Source organism: Meleagris gallopavo, chromosome 3 (assembly GCF_905368555.1).
Source record: "Meleagris gallopavo chromosome 3, MGAL_WU_HG_1.1, whole genome shotgun sequence".
In the NCBI taxonomy this organism is placed as follows: domain Eukaryota; kingdom Metazoa; phylum Chordata; class Aves; order Galliformes; family Phasianidae; genus Meleagris; species Meleagris gallopavo.
In genome coordinates this window covers 72,051,634-72,071,245 of record NC_139406.1, presented here as the reverse complement: position 1 = coordinate 72,071,245, position 19,612 = coordinate 72,051,634, and the positions used below count along the sequence as shown (strand labels likewise).

The 19,612-nt window shown below is 54.1% G+C and overlaps 1 protein-coding gene across 1 annotated transcript; it reads left to right on the top strand.

Moving 5' to 3' along the window:
- Window positions 1-10,121: 10,121 nt before the first annotated feature.
- On the top strand, window positions 10,122-19,065 carry GDF6 (growth differentiation factor 6). The gene is made up of 2 exons (XM_085221445.1): window positions 10,122-10,600; window positions 17,081-19,065. Exons 1-2 carry the CDS (start codon window positions 10,273-10,275, stop codon window positions 17,947-17,949), a joined length of 1,197 nt encoding a protein of 398 aa, XP_085077571.1. The 5' UTR covers window positions 10,122-10,272; the 3' UTR covers window positions 17,950-19,065.
- The last annotated feature ends 547 nt before the right edge of the window (window positions 19,066-19,612 follow it).

Here is a 19,612-nt window from a genome sequence, read left to right as displayed (position 1 = left end):
AAGAAATCTTTCCAAAGAGCAGGAGGCACAGAACCATGAGGCTCAGTGACATATCCCTCAGGTGCCCATGTCCCTGTTGGGCAGGCAGAGGCACAGTACATTCTGTGTTACCTCCTGGCCAATGGGATCCTGTGCCCATAGAGCTGCAACAGTGTAGGCATGGGTGCCAGCTCTGAGTTTTGTTACAGACGCACTTGGGGTCAGCAGCCTTGGGCAGGGTGACTGCACACATGGACTGGTGCATTCATAGAATCAGAGAATCGTTAAGGTTGGAAATGTCCACTGAGATCACCTAGTCCAACCATTGACCCATCCCCACCCACCATGCCCAATAACCACATCCTTCAGTGCCACATCCATACCTTTCTTAAATACCCTTAGGGGTGGTGACACCACCACCTTCCTGGACAGCCTATAGCAATGCCTCATCACTATCTTTGAGAAGGGATTTTTCTAATATTCAGCATGAACCTCTCCTGGTGTAACTTAAGATTATTCTCGCTCATCCTATTACTTTAACTTGGGAGAAGAGGCCAACCCCCACATCATTATAGCCTCCTTTCAAGCAGTTGTAGAGAGTGATAAGGTCTCCTTTGAGGATCCTCTTCTCCAGACTGAACAACTCCTATTCCCTTCGCCATTCCTCATAAGGCTGCTTAATTCTGAGCTGCTTGTAATGAAACTGTTCCTGAATCTATGTCTCGTGCTAAGCATACAAAAATAACTTTCAATTTTACAAAGCCCAATTTTTCCCCTCTCTGCTATTTGGAAAAAGTCTTTGTTTCATCATTCCCCATGCCATGAGGTGGCTTTTGGGATTTCCAGTGCCCACTGCTTCTCCAATTGCCTTCATGTTTATTCACCCCGATGTGCTTTGCAGCTGCTTCATATCCCTAATGCTGTTGCTGGTTTATCCTTGTAGTGCAAGAAGCTGAGTGTGCTGCTCTGAGCACAGAAATGAGCAGGGTCAGATCAGACATTTTTGTCAACTCCACACACGTCAGTAATTTGCCCATACATCTCCATCACTAGAAACATATATTTTTTAAAAAAAAAGTAAAAATAAATTTTAAAAAGTAAACAGTAAAAGCAAAACCACAAATAAATAAAAGTAAACTTTAAAATTAAATAGACACGAAAGTAAATGAAAATAAATAAAAATGAAAAGGCGTGGCCGCGAGGTGTCGCTGCCGGCCCGGATACAGCCTGGCGAGGGCCGGGCGCGGCCTCCGGGCGTGAATCTGCCGTGATCTCCTGCGCTGTGCCCGGCCGCATCCCGCCAGTGACCGTGGGGCTCCCGGCATTTGCACCACGTGGAAGCATCATTCTTGTTTTCAGCCGAAGGCATTCCCTTGTGGGAACCCATCCCCTTGGGGTCTGTTAGTCAAATCCAGTGATTTTTCCCGGGTGCTTCGAGGGCTGTGATTTGTCCCGGAGCGGAAGGAAAAGCCTCCTCGCTGCCTAGGGCTTTGTGCTGGCCGCTTAGGCTGCACACGTCACTGGGCTCTCCCCTCGATAACCCCTGTTGTGCTGGAGGCTCACAGTTCTTCACTCTGCCCATGGCATTGCCTGCAGCATTGTCACCGTGCCACTCAGCAGCACTGTCACTGCGCCACGCAGCAGCAATACTGGGGGACGTTTGATACTGAAACAAGTGCCCAACCCAAAAGTCCATCTCTGTTCAGACATGTTTTCCGGGATACAAAGTGCAGATCCCCATCCCAGCACTTCTCCTCCTGCCAGGCATTTTCATACAATCATCAGAGAATCATCTGAGTTGGGAGGGACCCTTAAAGACCATCTGGTTCAACTCCCATGCAGTGAGCAAGGACACCTACAGCTAGAGCAGGTTGCTCAGAGCCCCATCCAATCTGACCTTGGGTGTCTCCAAAGACAGGACATCCATCACCTCTCTGGGCAACCTGTTCTAGTGCCTCACTAAAGAAGAACAATTCTCCAGAGCACTTCTACAGAGCTGCCTTCTTTCTCCCCAGGTACATGAGTGAAGGGCAGCCTGTGACCCTTCCCGACCTCCAGCTGCCTGGTCTGGTCTTTCCACAGACATTTCCAAATGACTCTGGGGGGAAAAATATGGAACACGAAATTGGGGATAACCTCAGAAAGAGAGAAGCTGAATGGGAAGCTTCCGAGATTCTTATCTCCTTCTGCTAAGCCAACATCTGGTGCTTCCTCCAGCATCATCCCAACCCCAATACAGGATCACAGAGCTCCATGCTCCTCTTGAATGGGTTTTTGGAGTCTGCCCAGAAGCAAAGCTCTGTTCTGGAATCTGCCTTCAGCATCAAGTTGGATTTGGATGGGCAGAAGACAAAGCGAGCAGCAGATTTTCCTCTGATATATTCATGCTGTGGTAGGTTTCACAAGGAATCAATAAATGAGAAGTTATTTTGATAAACATTGAAATGCAACCTTCAAAGTGTCAAGTCAGAAGTCCCAGTTTGGTTTGCATTGTAACGGACACAGAAATAATGACAAACAGAGGAAGCAGAGGCTTGTAAAGCTGCCCGAGCAGCTCTATAATAGTCAGACTCACAGCCATCAAACTTCCTTGTGCTGAATAATATCCCATTACTCCCTGAATGAATAAGGGAGACCTCAATGGAGCTATCAATGGATACGATTCCAGTAAGTTATACACAATCCTGGCCTTGTTTTCTAAACATATGCTTTTTTTTTTTTTTTTTTCTTTTTTTTGGTCAAAATCCCATTACTTCTTTTCCATAGTCGGATAAATCTCAGACTGCAAAAACCTGGACACCTACTTGTGTGACCTGGTGTAGGGAGCCTGCTTTGGCAGGGGGGTTGGACTCGATGATCTCTGGAGGTCCCTTCCAACCCCTACAATTCTGTGATTCTGTGATATTTCTTAAGTTACCTCAAAGAAAGTCTTGACATCAACACAAGGGAAGTGCTAGGGTAAAAGAGATGCAATTGGGTCTGTGCTGTGGTTACAGGTGACAAAGCAGAAGATGCCCAGCCAAGCAGCCATGCGTTTCCATTGCCTCTGAGCTGAGACCCGTTGCTGAAGAAATACTATGAGATTTACAATGGGAGTTCAGCTCAAATTATATTCAATGAACTCTGAGGCAAAACAAAATACATATATGATGTTAATTAATTACTTGGTACGATCTGAAAATGGTGTTCCCACTGGAGAATATTAGTTGTGCCGCACGTCCCTTTGGTCTCCATCTCTCGCAGCACTGCTCACTGGATATTGCACACCTCCTGCTGTGAGATTGCTGCCCCGGGATGGGATGGCGTGGGGTGGGTGTGGGAGGGATGGGGTTTGCAGGGCAGCAATGACAGCTGCTGCTGGTGAGCACAGAATGCTGAGCTGCACCACCAGCTTGCTCGGCTACGACAAAGCTTTGCTTTCTTGTTTTCCCTTTTTCTTTCTTAAGCTTAACCAAAAAGAAAGAAATGAAAGAAAAGAAAAAAAAGGAAAATCCCCATTGATTGCATCCAGCTGTTAAAGTTTTACGATACAGAGATCCCCAGTTGTCACGACCACTTTGTGTAGTTTAATATGCGGTCGTATTCTTTTCAGTTTCATTTTCTCCCCCAGCTTCAGTTAATAAAACACCTTTTGGACAGCCTGTTCTTAGCAGTCATAGCGTGCCTGCTCCTTCTCTACAACGTGGAGCCTGGAGCTGATCCCCAGGCACACAAGTGGCCACTAACTGTGGGCTGCACAGCACACAGGGAGCTCCTGCGGATGAGATTCCCATGTTTGTGTCATCTCCGTGCGAAGGAGACACAAAGGAGCAGAGCAGCTCAGCATTTCAAAATGATAATTAAATTGGAAAAGGCACCAGGACACACGATGGGACAGAGGGGCTTGCTGAGTGCTGCTGTGTGAGAGCTTCCTACTGAGCCTCAGCAGTCTTTGGTTTCATCCTTTTGCCTTTGTGGGATTGAAAATCATTTGGGGAACTCAATTAATGGGGCAGTTTTATGTAGAAGGTAATGCACTACTGCACTAAATATGGGAGTAACTTAAAATAAACGGGTCTGGGTTTGTGAGGGAGCACCGATAAACACTGGGGTCAGCCAACATGCTTTGCGGACAGTGTTTAAGGAAACATCAGCTGTTAATGTGCGGAGCTTGAGGAAGCTGTGTCCTCCCTGTGCCAGTATTTATAGGAATAGTTTAATAGGAAGCTTCTAATGATAACATCTTACTACTTGTTTAATCCTCTTTTACTCTGCAAAATAACAGAGTTAATTTGGGAAGGAGGAGGAACAAGGATGCCAAGGCTGGCTTGGGATGGGACAGCCTCAATGGGCAGAATGGATCAAAGGGAAGGGAAGGGAAGGGAAGGGAAGGGAAGGGAAGGGAAGGGAAGGGAAGGGAAGGGAAGGGAAGGGAAGGGAAGGGAAGGGAAGGGAAGGGAAGGGAAGGGAAGGGAAGGGAAGGGAAGGGAAGGGAAGGGAAGGAGAACCTATTCAGCATATGAGGTTATTTGGTGAGATAGAGTCCAACAAAAAAAAGAAATAGAGAAAGAAGTGGAATTCCCACAAGAGCTGTCGGTAGCACAGGGCTTGCTTTGTCTATGTCTCCCCAAGTCCCCCAGCTCAGGGATAGCAGCACTCACTGCTCCTGCCACTGACTTGATGGGGATTCTGCTTTGCAAGGACATGTTCCCCAAGGGCTCCCTCCCACACCTTGGATGGAGCTGTTCATTTTCAACAAGTGATAGGGCAGAAACAGCAACAAGGAGAGATGCAGGGAAATTGTGGTTGTTGTGTGATCGTGGATGGAGTTGGTACTCATCTTCCCATCTTCAGCTACTCGCTTGCATCCCAACATCCACAGGGCAAAGGAACCTGTCCTGGTAACAGAGTGGTAACTGTGCAGCTCTAAGTTCCCACTATGGGCAGGGCCCGCGAGAGAACCCAGCTGGTGCACTCCTCAGTGTGTCTGCACATGGCTGAAGTGATGAAAGTGGAGCGAGGGAAATCAGAGGAGTGGAGAAGGGATTGTAAAATAAAAGGATGCAAAGAAACCCCTTTGTATTGTCCAATCACAAACTGCAGTGGTACATTTCTTTGCAAAGAGTCCCTCCTCTGTTTTTAAGACAGGACTTTTCTACAGGCCTTTTCTATATGTCCACATTAATCTGCAAGCAGAATTGTGGATGAGATTGTGCATGGCAGCAAGCATCTCTCTGCAGCCAATGCTGGGAGCCTCAGCTGGGTGTTCACCAACAAAAAATAATGAAATAAAGAACAGCCACATGCAGAGTTAATCCCAATTTAACAAATCTGTAAATGTTGTACTGTAGAATGAAAAAGTACAATACATCTCTGTCAATTATTTCCCTTTTTTTGAAAAAAAAAGAAAAAAGAAGCTGCTGCTTGTATGTTGCTGCACACATTGCACTGAGACAAAGAGCAGTCCTGGACATATGGCCACTGAGCATTAAAGCCAACAAATAGCATTCCTCAGCCCACAAACGGAGGCTGAACTCCTTTTGTGTCCCGCAGAATCCGGAGCTGTGGGCACCCAGCACCGAAGCAGAAGCGCCGATCTTCTTCGGGCTGTGTTGGTGGCTTAGCAGAAAGACAGACTGAAAGCAAACAATGACTGCGAATGCCACCGAGCTCCTCAGCGAGACAGAGCTGCACCAAAGCTTTTCCTTTCCGCCCCTGGCAGTGGCAGCTGGCTCTGCCTGGGCACCACAATGGCATCGGCCACATCCAGCAGCGGTGGCACAAGGAATGGAACAGGGATGCTCTGAGCTAATGGCACAGCCGAGAAATCAGAAACCATCATAAAAGCGGTGGTTGAGTTTATAGAGCTGGAGCTCCGAAACAGAACTACGGATTATGACAGGTTAATGGGGATTGTGACATTCCCTATACATGTAAATAAACAGTGAATTTGAGAACCTCTGTTTTCCCAAAGCAGCAGTAAATAAAAGTCTAACAGAGACCTCATGTAAAGGAACCATATGCTTATAATTATACAAACATTGTAGATCCCCTGTGTGAAATTTCACATCCTTATTGCTTCTATTTTAATGTTTACAAAGTTAGCAGTAATTTCTCGAAAACAAATCTGATCCTAAACGGGAAAGACAATTTCCTATAGAATTTTCATTTTCTGCCCCAGATTGAGCACAGTGAGGACCGCTCCGACGCTACAAACACCCTCACTTTCTCATGCCGCAGTTTGGTGCCCGACTCCGGGATCTGTTTGGATGCTCCAGGAAGGCAGGAGCTGCTCCCTTCCTCATGTCCATATATTACGCTGTTAATTGGAAGCAAGAGACAATATGGTTCCAATCTAGTGTAGAAACGCAGAGAGTTTGCAGAGAAGCGCCGCTGCCACTGCTTCGTGGCAAAATAAAGAGCCGTAAAAAGCAGCAGTGTCACGACGGGTTACCCTGTTCCTTCCTCAGCTTTTCTTGTGAAATACCAGCCCAGAGGCAGAAGTGAAAGGAGCAGCCCTATGGCAGTCCTGCACCATGAGGTCCCAGGCAAGCTCCCACCACACCGTGACCCCATGCAGTGCAAATATCCCTGCCAGTGCAGGGCATTGTGCAGCAGCACTGCCACGAGGAAGCAGAGATGTTCAGTATGTTTTTAGCTGAAAGCAATGGGGGTCCAATGCCTCAGCTCTGGGTCTCTGGAAGAAGAGTCCCATTTGCACGTTGGGACTGGCTGGGACCGGTGCATAACTAGAAGGCAGCGCATGGAACCACATGGAAACGTTGCACCCAATCTGTGCCCATAGGAATCTCTTCATCCTCACTGTGTGATTCCAGCACAGCTCTTTATGGTAGAGGGGCAAGGAGCACATACTACCACTTCGCCTGGATAGATTCACTGGTCATCCTGGTAGAGGGGGATTTTACTGCACAGAAATAAACATAAGTGGTGGACCATTCATGGATTGTTCACGTTAAAACAAATCACAGCCTCTAAGTCAAAAAATAATTATTAAAAAAAAAAGGATTCAGAGGGAGTAAGGCTGGATCCAAACGGATCGGCTCTACACAAATGCCATTCACACATCTCTACGCAAATGCCACTCGCACATCTCAGCAAATCTCACAAAAGTCCACAAAGCAGAGATGCAAAGAGTGCTGCTTAGGGCACCACATGTGCAACTCTAGCACCGGTTCTGAGTATCGCTGCCCACTTTGTGACTATAACAAGAGAAATCTCCATTGACTTTCCAAGGGCAAAAGAAATTTACTTTTGCTTGTAACTGTCTCCTGGTTTTCAAATGTTGCTTCTGGTATTTCGTTTTTGTTTTTGTTTTTTTTTTTTTTTTTTTTTTTCCAAGATGAGCAAACTGACAGAAAGCAAAAAACTTGGAATGTGTGAAAGTGGTGTGTTCTGGTGCAAAGGAATCAGGGAAGCTCTTCGTAAAACTACTGCTCAGAGGCTTCGCCCGATCGCTTCTGTTTAAAAGTATATCGAATAGAGAACGGTTACACAATATCTATAATGCAATTATAAACTGAAAAGTGGCCAACTTTTATTGTTGAGAAAACCGGAAAGGAAATCAGTTTAAAAAATGCCATTATTCTTCTCCGGCTGCTGCTGTTACTCCACCACTCTCATTGTGCCGCTGCCGCCACTGTGCCGTGCACTGAGCCCCGGGGCCACTGCGTGCCACTGGCACTGCTTCCCAGACCTCGTGCCCCCATCTGCCCCACGCCATCCCACATCCAGACGTCGGGCACAGGCCACATCGCTGGCCCCCAGCAGTGCCGAGAGCCCCGCTCCCACTGCGTGCTCTCAATCCGCCACGCACTTAGCTCACTGTCAGGACAATTAACTGCATGCTCCTGAACAATGGCATTGTCTTCTGTGATGTCAATAGGACACCCTGAGCAGCGGGGCCTGACGCTGCCATAAACCAAAGAGCAGCATGGGCGGTTGTAGCACAGGTAGGATTGAAGTCAGAGCGATGGAGGCGGCTCTCGGGACCACTCGACCCTTGCAGCTCTGCGTTAGTATGAAACCACCTTCCCCTGGGAGGAGAGGAGGCCGGTGGGGGAAAATGCAGAGAACAAAGGGGGAATGGAGAGATGGACCGAGAGACAAAGGGAGGAAGGGCCGGGCATCCGGGGAGCTGTAGGGGACCCTGCGACGCAGCGGGGTGGGAGCCGTGCGGCACAAGGGGACCACAAGGAGGGGATGTGGGAATGGAACAATATCAGAAAAGGGAAAATAGGACAATGAAATGCAGCATCACAGAAAAGAAAGAGCCTGGGGGGCTCGGGTTGGGCGGAAGTTGGTTGGCAGAGAAGAAACTGGAGCTGGGCAGCTGATGGGAGATAGCAGCCAAGAGCGTGGAAAGAGCGGAGAGGGCACCAAGGGGGCAGAAGGAAACAAAAAGAGGAGCGATAAGGCTCCGGAAGGAACTGGGTCACGGCCAGAAAAAACAGCCAAAATGCAAAGTGAGGGGCGGAAAGGATGGGAACGGCAGAGAGGAGCAGAGGAAACAAAAGTGAGCAGCAGAGAAGTGGAGCTGATGGGAGGGGAGACGTGGGGGTACCAGAGCAAGGAACAGTGGATGAAAAGAAGGGGAATGGTTAGAGGGAGGATGGGAAGACAGGGAAAAGGCACGAGGAGTGAAAGCACAATAAATAAAAGGGGGTGAAAAAACAGGATGAAGCAGTGAAGGAATTGATTCTACAGAAACGTTGCCTCATTTGTGCACTGTCACTGATACTCTTTTGTAGCCCAGTTTCTTCATAATTCATCTCCCATCATCTCTCAGTACTTCTATCCTACCATAAAGCAGCCAAGCCAAGGACCGGCCCTCTCTAACCCAAGTGAGCCCCTGCCCCTGGCATCAGTTTGATCCTTGTTGGAGCTGTCTCAAGAACTTGAAAACTGAGCCTCTCATTGGCTTTGGAGGTCCCCTTGCTGTCCCCATCTCCATTGGCACCCTTCCCACGGTCTGTCCATTGGTGGCACTGAGGTCCCCATGGCAAATCAGGACCTACAAGGACAGGTGCCTGCCCCCTGTGCCTCACCTCACCCTGTGTGCACGTCCTGCTCTGGGAGCAGTGCCAGAGCCCAGGCATGAGCTGCCCTCCCTGGGTGGAACATGAGAAGCAGTGAGAAAAAAAAAAGAATGTCTGAGGTATGATGGCAAGGCCCATGAAGAACTGCAGCTGAAGAAGGAGCATTGTCAGGGATGTCAAGTTCCTTTTATTTATTATGACACATTCCCTTTATTTGCTGTAGACAGAGCATTTGCTGCATGTGCCTGCACATGTCCCTCGAACTGCAGCATCTCCCACTGAAAGGAGAGGAAAATCCACCAGTGACAGAATTGGGACAGATAGCAGAGTGGGAAGAAGTGAGGAAATGGAAGACAGCAGGAGAAGTTGGGGAGAGCAGAAAGCTCGGTGTGGGACAGAGGGCAACAATGTGGTGGAGCAGAGGAGGAGGGACAGGGCTGCAGGAACCAAGAGTGCAGTGGTTTGGAGAGGATGACAAGAAGGAGGTCGAGAAGCAGTAAGGAATGAGCAGGATGGGTGGGATAATGCCAATTTGTCCACTTTGTCTATAGCTCTGAGCACTGCAACTATTTGGAAGTTAAGTCTTTCGCTGCGGGATGCATCTCTCTGAAAAGTCCAGTGCAAAGGGATGGGTGAGTCCTTCTGATGGCACAGGGGCCTGCACCCTGCTTGCTCTGTTGCTCTCCCCAGGTGCTGCCAATCTGTCAATGCCTTTCCCAGCCCACAGGCCAGCATCGTGCCCTTCTCGGAGTGGTTCCTTTAGGGGCAGTTCTAAGGCAAAGACAACAGCGTGCAGCTCTTCGCTCATGCACTTTCCCTTATGCTCCCAGAGCTCAGGCCCTGCCTTGGAGCTGCCTACTCGCAGGGCACATCTCCTCGAGAGACCCCCACTTGTGACAAGTTCTGCTTCTGAGCCCCGGCTACAGGACCAAGCCTACGACCGCTGTGTGAGCACACCCACACCCGAAACCCCAGCCCCCGACTCGCTGCTCCCATCCACGCGGAGCGAAGGGCACAACCGCGCTCCTCGGCCCGGCCGAGCCCCTGCCGCCCCCGGCCGTCTCGGGCACCCAGCCCGCCCCGCGGGGCGGTCCGCGGCGGGGCGGTCCGGGCGGCGGCGGGGCGGGGCGGGCTGCTCCGGGCCGGGCCCGCCCGGGTGCAGTCCCCGTTCCGCGCCGCTCCGCCGCGCAGTCCCCGCCGCACGTCGGGCCGCCGCCGGAGCCTCACGTCGGGCCGCCGCCGCCCCGCCGCGATCGCTATGAATGCGCGCCGGGCCCTGCTCTCCGCCGCCTTGCTCGCCGGCCTCCTCTGGGATTTACCTTGCTGCCGCCCGGCCTCCCTCCCCGCCGCCGCAGAGCTGGCCAAGGGCGGGCGGGGCCGCAGGGCTCCGCGATCCCCCCGGGAGAGCCGGCCGCGGCAGGGGGCACAGCCCGGGGGCCGGACGCCCCCGCGGGCGGAGCCCCACGAGTACATGCTGTCCCTCTTCAGGACCTACTCCGTCGCCGAGAAACTGGGCATCAACGCCAGCTTCTTCCAGTCCTCCAAGTCGGCCAACACCATCACGAGTTTCGTAGACAGGGGACAAGGTAGGTGCTGTGCCCCCGCCCGCCCCGTCGCACCCCGGGGCTGGAGCCCCGTCCGCAGCGCTGCCGATCCTCGGAGCCGGCGCCGCTCTGCTCACGTTTCCTTTTTTCTTTTCTTTCTTTTCTTTCTTTTCTTTTCTTTTTTTTTTTTTTTCATTTCTTTTTCTTTCTTATCTCCCTTCGGGGCGCAGAAAGGTGGATCTGTCGGTAAACGGCGCATTGCGCTGTGTTGTTTCGTAGCAAAGCCGCTCTGCGGCGGCCGTAGGTGGTGGTGCGGGAACCACGCGTAGCCGTCCCGAGCCCTCACCGGGCGGGGAAATGCTACTCCCGCTCTGCGGGAGCAGCTCGGGTGGAAGTGCAGCCTCGGAAACATCGCTCTTCTGCTTTATTTCCGCCTAAGAGAAAGGATCTCTCTTACCGCTTCGGCTGGAAGGCAAATAGAAAGCTCAAACTCGCTGCGCGTGGGGCTGCGCCGTCGGGGTCACCTGGAAAGGTCCGGTCCGACGGGTACACGGGGCAGGCACACAGCCGCTCCGGAGCCCCGGGGCTCGGATACCGCCGCGCCCCGACGTGCCCCGACGGAGCGTGGCTCGGGGCCGCACCCGCGCCCTTTGCACCTCCCGGATGCGAGGGCCGCCTCCATCCATTCCGGGGCCAGGAGGGACGCAGGTAGGACGGGGCGGGCGACGGGGCCGGGCCGGTATCTCCGCTTCCCGCAGGCAGCAGTGTTGCCGCAGGGATTCCCAGGATCTCTCCGCCACCCCCGGGTTCCCCGCTTCGCTTTTCTCTCGTTGCTTTATAGCTCGAGGGCGGAGATGGCGTGGGGATCTAGAGGAAAAGAGAAACTCCCTTCCCTCAAAATGCCTCTCCTTATTTATTAAGGTTTTATAATAATTACTATTACATTATCCTGGTTAATGACGAACTAACTCAGTGGCTCCTAAGGAAGGTCACGCATTCCCTCCTCCTCCCCCCGTCCCACCGTCACACCCAGTGCTCGGGGCGCCGCCGGGGGCTGCAGTGCCGCGGTGCTTCCGATGGACGGAGGGGGACGAGAGGTTTTGCTTTCCGCCTTCCCCCGACGGGGGCGTTTTTTTGCGTCGTTGTGGGAAAGGTGCGTGCGGGGGGAGGCTCTCCAGGCGTGAGGTTCTAGAAGTTCAGCCCTAAAAACGACTTCAGCCGCTTCCCCCGAAAAAAATCGGGGAGCTGGTGGGGATGGAGCCAAGCTCGGGATCGTCCTCGCCAGAAGAAAGACAATGTAACAACCGCAGCTCGTTGCGCTGCATGGGAGAATCTGCTCCGGTAGAGGCGATTCGCTACCAGAAGTCCTGCTCTGATGAAGGAAAAGCCTCACTTTTCCCCATTGATTTTGATTTGATGTGTCACGGGCTGTGACCTTCTGCTGGACCTTCCGAGGGTTGCTTAGCATCAAGCCACTGATTGGAATATTTCAACTCAGTGATCTAATTGAGTGTTCATGTCATAACATAGCGAATATTGTCTGGTCTCCCATAATGAAGCGGACCAGCCAATGGCACATCACCAAAAACTTCAAGAGAGCTTCCGTTCCTCTGAAGTGGGAGCCGCGTTCCTGCCCACCTCCCCGTGCGCTCCCAGCCCTCTTAATTGGAGCGCTGCTGCTGATGAACGGCCTTTGCTCGGGGGAAGCGGGGGGAAGGCTCTCTCCATTCATTTGCAGACGGCAGAGCCGCCCAAATTGACCCAATTAGTCGGACGGGCTGCGCTTCACCGACGGAGCGGCCGCGCAGCGCTGCGCGGGGATGGAGCCACTGGGGCTGCACGGGAGTGGGGCACCGCGGGACACCGCAGCGTCGGCCCCGCTGCTGGGGGGCACCGAGGGAGACCTCCGCACCTCTTCTTTCTTTCCTTCCTCCCGAAGCTCACAAGATCGCTTTCAGGCTGCATCGGGAGGGAGGAAAGCCGCGCCGCTGCATTACATATGTATATCTATATGTAGATTTTCAGCGTAAAGAGCACAGAAAGAAGGGAAAAGCTCTGCGATTCCCCCCCTTCCCTGTTCCCTCTCGCACCCCCCCCCCCACCCACCCCCCTTTGTTACGGTCGCAAGATCAGACAGGACCTCTCTGAATGTAGGAAAATTGCTGTTGGCACATGAAGTAACTCATTAAAACGCAGATGGTGCTCTCGCTGGCCCCGGGACCCCCAGCACTGCCACTCCGCTCTACAATTAGGGGCTGCGGGGCTGCACCGGGCAGGGTGGAAATAAAGGGAAGCGGCGGCTGCGAACAGCGAACCCCGCAAGACGCCGGGCGAACTGAGGACAGAACGCGGGGCGAAGGAGAGCAGTTCTGGGGGTGCCCCGAGGGGAGCGGGTGCCATAGGGCGGGCTGCGGGGCTTCGTGCCTTCGTGCCCTTCTGTGTCCTAAAGGCTCCCGCAGCGGGGAAAACGGAAAACGGGAATAGGTCGAAATCGTCTCGTTCTCTCCAGTTCCTTTGTACGCTTTCGTGTGCAGCCGATGGGGACGGGAGGGAGGAGGGGGGTGGTCCGATATGCGGTGTTTTACCGCTGTTGTCGGGGGGCGGGAGAAAGCGAAGAGCCCCGCGCAGGAGCTGCGATCGGCGGCAGAAAGGAGAGAGCAAATCCCGCTCGCAGTTCCCCGTGTCGAGCGTTTATGCAAAACAGCGGCTTTCTGGGTGGACCGAGAGCTGCAGCGCACCGCAATCTGCGCAGCGCCTTTGCCCAGGCGGTGTTGTCGTTGGCAAGAGGAAAATGAAATATAAGCGGGGAAGCATTTTAATGGGGAAGGAGGGAATTCACAACTGTTAATTATTTGGTGACCTTGTATTCGATTTGTTTGAGCCCCTTATAAAAACACTAATGCAGACCAGACGGCCGGAGAGCGCTGCGGCAGCGCTTCCAAACGGAGCCGAGCGCCCGGGGAAGGAGAGAGCGGCCCGGCCCGGCTCGGCTCGGCTCGGCTCGGCCCGGCTCGGCCCGATCCGGTTCGGCTCGGCTCGGCTCGGCCGTGCTGCTATCGCTCTGCCGAATCGGAGCAAAGGGAGCAGAGACTGCTCGGGGCTGGGGAAGCGGCAGACCGTCTCCAAAGCCGCTGCGAGAGCAGACTTTGTGAAAAAACACTGATTTCGCGAGAGGTTTCTTGGTTTCTTTCTCATTTTTTTTCCCGTTCTCCCCCCCCTCGCTCCCCCCCCCCCCCCCCCCCTCCTTCCCCTTTTTTTTTTTTCCTCCGTTTGTTCCCTTCTGCGAATCCTCCGCGGGGATCCTCGCCCTGAAGGGACTGGGAAGGAGGGGAAGGGGGACAAAGCCGCCCCGTGGCCCCTTTCGATCCGTGCCTACGACCGATCGTTTGCTCGGTTCTTAATTTCTCTCTCCTTTTTTAATTTTTTTTAATCATTATTATTTTAAATCCAGGATTCCTCCTGGTGAGACTGATAGGAGGCTGTGGATTTACTTTTAGTTTTAGTTTATGTTTTTTCTTTAGAGAGAGAAAAGAGAGCTTTCCGCTCCAGGATTGCTCAGTTCCACCGGCTGCACGGAGCCCGAGGAGGCCAAACTCGGCTGCGGGCTCGGGCACGGAGCGCCTCGTTGCTCTCATTTGCCTCCTCCCTCTTTAGCCCTACTGGGAAAAAAAAAAAAAAAAAAAAAAAAAAAAAAAAAAAAAAAGAAGGGAAAAAAAAAATCAAGGAGCCGTTGACGGCGAAGTGCTCGTTTCCCTGCGATCCCAGCGCTGCAAGTGAAGCCGGGAGCCTCTGCGTGCTTCTGGGCGAAAGGGGCCGTCCCAGCCCTCGTTGGTTGAGGGCAGCTCTGTGTGTTTTGTTTTCTCCGAGCTTTCCCGTACACCGCTCAGAAATTTCCTTCAAATCGTCCCCTTGCTCCTTCTCTAAGCTCCGAGCTCAGGGATTTCGAATTTCGAATATCTATATATCTATGTCTATACAATTAGTTGTTGTTGTTATTATTATTATTATTTGAGAGAGGGGGGGGAGCACAATGATTTCTCGTCGATTTCTCGTAGCGGACGGGAAGGGCACAGCTCTCACGGCCCCCCGCGGCACTCAGCAGCCCCCGTGCAGCCGCTCTCCGCCCCGGCGCATCCCCGGAACCCGGCGGGAGGGCGGCGGGGCCGGCGGGCCGCGGCACAACGGAGGCGGCCGTTCCGGAGAGGTGCCGGGAAAGCAGGGGAACGGAGGTACGTTGCTGGCGGAGGGAGAGAGGAAGCAGCCCTCCGTTCGTTTCTCGGGGCTTTGGCAGCGTTAGATCCGAGGAAGATGCGGTCTCTCCCGGTTACTCGATAGCGAAGGGAACGAAATATTGAAATCTCGTCGGGCGCCGTAAGAGAAAGCGGCGGCGATGCCGCCCGTTCGGAGAGGGGAGCTGAGAGCCGGGAAAGTCCCCCCTGAGGAGCACAGCGACCGGTCCACCGGGATCGGCAGCGCCCGAGGAATGCCCGTGGGTCCAGGGGGACGGATGCACCCGTTTTCACCTTATCGTCTGCGAAGGGTCCTTAAACTTCCAACGTGCTTTTGGTTTGCGAGTTCAAATACGGCTTGAAAGAGAATTAGGAATGGGAAAATTCTTCTCGAATGCGGTTTGGGTATAATTTGCAGTGATGTAAAGTTAAGATCGCAGCCCCGATGGGTTGGCCGAGAGCCCGGTACCTGATCTGCCATGAAAAGGGAAACTCCGCGTAGCCCTCTTTAACCCCCGCGCTCCTCGGAACCGCGGTGCCTGCGGGGAGGGGCTGCGTGGCCGGGGGTGCTCCGGGCTGGGGGATACCGGGAGCTGCCCGGCCCCTTCGTTGGAGTAACGACAAAAAGGAAAGAATGCTGCCGGCACCGCAACGCCGTGCGGAGGTCGGGCAGCCCCAGGCGGGCGGCTCTTTTCAAACCGTGTCTCTCAGCCCCCTCGGTTCGAAGGGAGCGCGGAGGAGAGGTCCCGAGCAGCGCGCGGTGCTCGCACAAAGGCGGAGGGGCGGCCACGGTGTTTCCGCACCGCTCCGTGCGGTGGGAACGCAGCTCACCCCCTCGGGGCCGGCCCCCCCACGCCCCCCCATCGAGGGCGGCGGTGATGCCGCTCTGTGTTCCCTCCCTCCGCTCTTTTCCCACCCTCTCGGCCCCGCTGGAAGCGAGCCAGGAGAGGGGCAGGATTATGTATTCATCTGGAATTATTCGCTTACGAGAGAGAATAAATCGTGTTTATCTGATGGGATTCGAGGCTGCTGCTTTGATACAGCCGCGATCGCTGCCCCTTTCTGAGAAAGGAGCCAGGAACTGATGGATCGGGGCGAGTTCTGCACCTCTCCTATCGCCGTGTTCCCGCCTCGACACGGCACACTGAAGCTGAGCCTTTGCAACGTGGGACACGGGGCGGCGAGCAGCATCCCGCCTCCACCCCATCCCCAAAGAGCTGTACCGAGCGGGGCGAGCTTCGCCCTTTGGAGCCATCCCCGGCAGGGATGGGGCTGTGCCCACGTTAGGGACTAATGTGGTTCCCTCGAGGCAGGAGGGTTTCTGCCCCAGCGGCTCCCTTTGCCCCCCCTCCCCCGCCCCGTGTTCCCGCTGGGGGCTGTGGGAACGCGCAGCGTTAATCCGCGCTGAGTCACTGCGCGCTGCGCAGCGTAAGGTTCTACAGCGTCGTGTCACGCCTGAAGGTCTCGGTGCGCATCAGTCGTGCCGCTGTTCCTCCCACCTTCCCCCCAGGAGGCTCCCCCGGAGCTGTCAGGTGGAGCTGAGGCTGTGAAATACGCTGATGAGGAGGAGCGCTGACCTCTGCTGTCAATAAATACCGTGGGCTGTGTATTTCTTCGGTCTCCCTCTGCCTCAGGAGCAGACCGAGCACGGACAACCGGAGAGGGGCGGCCCAACAGAGGCTACAGTGACACTTTTACTGTTGAAATATACACGGGCTTTACTGGCTTCTGGGGAGAGCGAGGGCTTGGGGAATTTCTGTGTTTGCTGGGCTGTAAACATTTTATTGGAAAGCAACTCAGGAGAATGTGGTTGGCTTTGTGAGCTGTGTTTTGTACGCCCATGTGTCAAAAAAGAAGTCTAGGTCATTCTCTTGGAGCTGAACGTATATATGTACATGTACATTTATGTGTATATATATGTGTATTTGTGTATGCATACAAACACAGAGCCATTGCTGGTCACACACACTGCAGTGCCTGCAGGGCTGGGGGGCCAAGGAAGTGCATGGAGCTGGGTTGCCACATCCTTCCTCTGGTGTGGAGCGTCCTGTATGATGTGGGTCCTTCAGTTTCCTCTCCCTCTCCTCTCCTCTCCTCTCCTCTCCTCTCCTCTCCTCTCCTCTCCTCTCCTCTCCTCTCCTCTCCTCTCCTCTCCTCTCCTCTCCTCTCCTCTCCTCTCCTCTCCTCTCCTCTCCTCTCCTCTCCTCTCCTCTCCTCTCCTCTCCTCTCCTCTCCTCTCCTCTTCTTTCCTCTCTTCCCGCATAGCTGACCTCCTCTCGCCTCTCTCCCGCAGACGATCTCTCTCCCGCTCCGCTCAGGCGGCAGAAGTACTTCTTTGACGTCTCCACGCTCTCGGACAAGGAGGAGCTGGTGGGGGCCGAGCTGCGGCTTTTCCGCCGCCCCCCCGCCGGCCGCCCGCCGCCCGCCGCCGCCGCCCCTCTGCTGCAGCTCTTCCCGTGCCTCTCCCCGCGCCCGCTGCACTCCCGCAGCGTGGACCCGCGGGCGGCGGCGGCGGCGGGCTGGGAGGTGTTCGACGTGCGGCAGGGCCTGCGGGCGGGCCGGCCTTGGAAGCGGCTGTGCCTGGAGCTGCGCGCCTCGGCCGCCCGCGGGCCGCCGCCCCGGCGCTGGCTGGACCTGCGGGGCCTGGGCTTCGGGCGGCGGCCGCGGGCCCCGCAGGAGCGGGCGCTGCTGGTGGTGTTCACGCGGGCGCGGCGGCGCAGCCTGCTCGGGGAGCTGCGGGCCGAGCTGGGCGCGCCCCCGCCCGCCGCCCGCCGCCCGCCCGCCCGGCGCCAGCGCCGCACCGCCTTCGCCAGCCGGCACGGCAAGAGGCACGGCAAGAAGGCGCGGCTGCGCTGCAGCAGGAAGCCGCTGCACGTCAACTTCAAGGAGCTGGGCTGGGACGACTGGATCATCGCCCCGCTGGAGTACGAGGCGTACCACTGCGAGGGCGTGTGCGACTTCCCGCTGCGCTCCCACCTGGAGCCCACCAACCACGCCATCATCCAGACCCTCATGAACTCCATGGACCCCGGCTCCACGCCGCCCAGCTGCTGCGTGCCCACCAAGCTGACCCCCATCAGCATCCTCTACATCGACGCGGGCAACAACGTGGTGTACAAGCAGTACGAGGACATGGTGGTCGAGTCGTGCGGCTGCAGGTAGCGGGCGGCCGCCCCTCGGCGGGGGCTGCGCGTTGGCGGAGCCGCTCCGGCGGCGGAGGGAGACCGGGAGCGGCCCGGGGCGGAGAGCGGCGGGAGGGGAAGGGCCGGCGAACGTCCGTCGAGCCGCAACCCCGCCCCGGGGCTCTCAGCGTTCCGGCCGCCCTTCCGACGGGGGGAGATACGGCCAGAAACGGGCGGGGAGGGAGAGGGGCAGAGCGAAGGGCTGCTCCGTTCCTGCCCGCTCTCTTTCGCATTCCTGCGGGGTGACGGGCCTGGAACAGCCCGCCCCACTCCATCAAAAGGAAAAAAAAAAAAAAAAAAGAGAGAGAGAGAGAGAGAGAACTGCCCGAGATTGTGATTACCGGATAGGTGACATTTTAAGGCAGCGACGAAAAGCTGTGATAAGAGCGAGGCGTGACGGACAGCGCGACGGGGTGAGCGGGGAAGGAGACGAAACGCCGTCGGATGTGGCGGCTCCGGCAAAGGAACGCGCCGATCCCTGCGCTGCCACAGCGGGCTCGGTGCCTTCGGACATCGCTATGGGCGGCTGTGTGTGGGGCCGCAGAGCTGCGAATCGGTGGAGGGGAAAGTTTGGGGGGGGGGGGGGGAAGGAAGGGGAATCAATCAAACAAAAAAACTAACAAAAAAAGAAAGAAGAGAATAATAATATAAAGTGATAAAAATGCAACTTAAAAAGACTCGACCAGGAGCAATAATTTAAAATGCACATTTTGCTCGGGATGCACCGTTGTTCATATAAAAGTTGTAAATATTTGTTTATTTAATCGGACTGGAAAGTGCAAAGCGGAGATGAACAGCGTGCATTTCTTGTTGTTATTGTACAAAACATTATATGCACTCGAAATGTTATAATGTCTAATATTTGGAAAAGTTTATATTTGAGTTGTACAGAATTAAGCATTAATCAGATATTTCCTCCTTACCTAACATTATCGCCTCCTTAAAATATTATTGCAAGATTTAAATACTGCGCTAATAACGGAGAAAGGAATTTTTTTACTGTCTACCTCACTATAATGCAAGTATTTACGACGCTCAAATTACCCGAGGTGAATTCATACTCAGAACTTTTTTTTTTTTTTTTTTTTTTTTTTAACCATACACCTTTACCGGACGGTACTCCAACTATTACTGTATTATTAAACTTTTTTTTTGTGGCAAAAAATCAGCTTGCTTTTATATGTTCCGTTCTTCGGTTCAGCAGCTCTGAGCTCCCAACGTGGGCTGAATGCTGCAGAGCTGAGCTGAAGTGCCGCTGTCAGACCGACCCCCCCCCTCCCCCGGAGCCCTGAAGCCGTTCTCCCGATGCGAGGACTTTTTGTACCCTCCCTTTCACCTTTGCTGTGTGGCAAATGGCTGAGAAACGCGAAGGAGCCGCGCTTTGATTCCATTCAGCGGGGTGATTCGTGGTGCTGTCAGTGGGGGAATGCATGGGCTGGGGCGATGCGGGCGGCCGTTTGTAAATCTCATCTGTACTGGGCACGTGTACATGCACTGTATTATGCTGATGAGCAAAAGATAACGGATGTTTTATAAATGATATTTATTTTTGTTGCGATGGGTAATGTATTTATTAAACCTTTCCTGGTTGTGTCTCAGCTAATGAGGAGCTGTTCTCTGGGAGGTGGTTTCGGGAAGGGAAC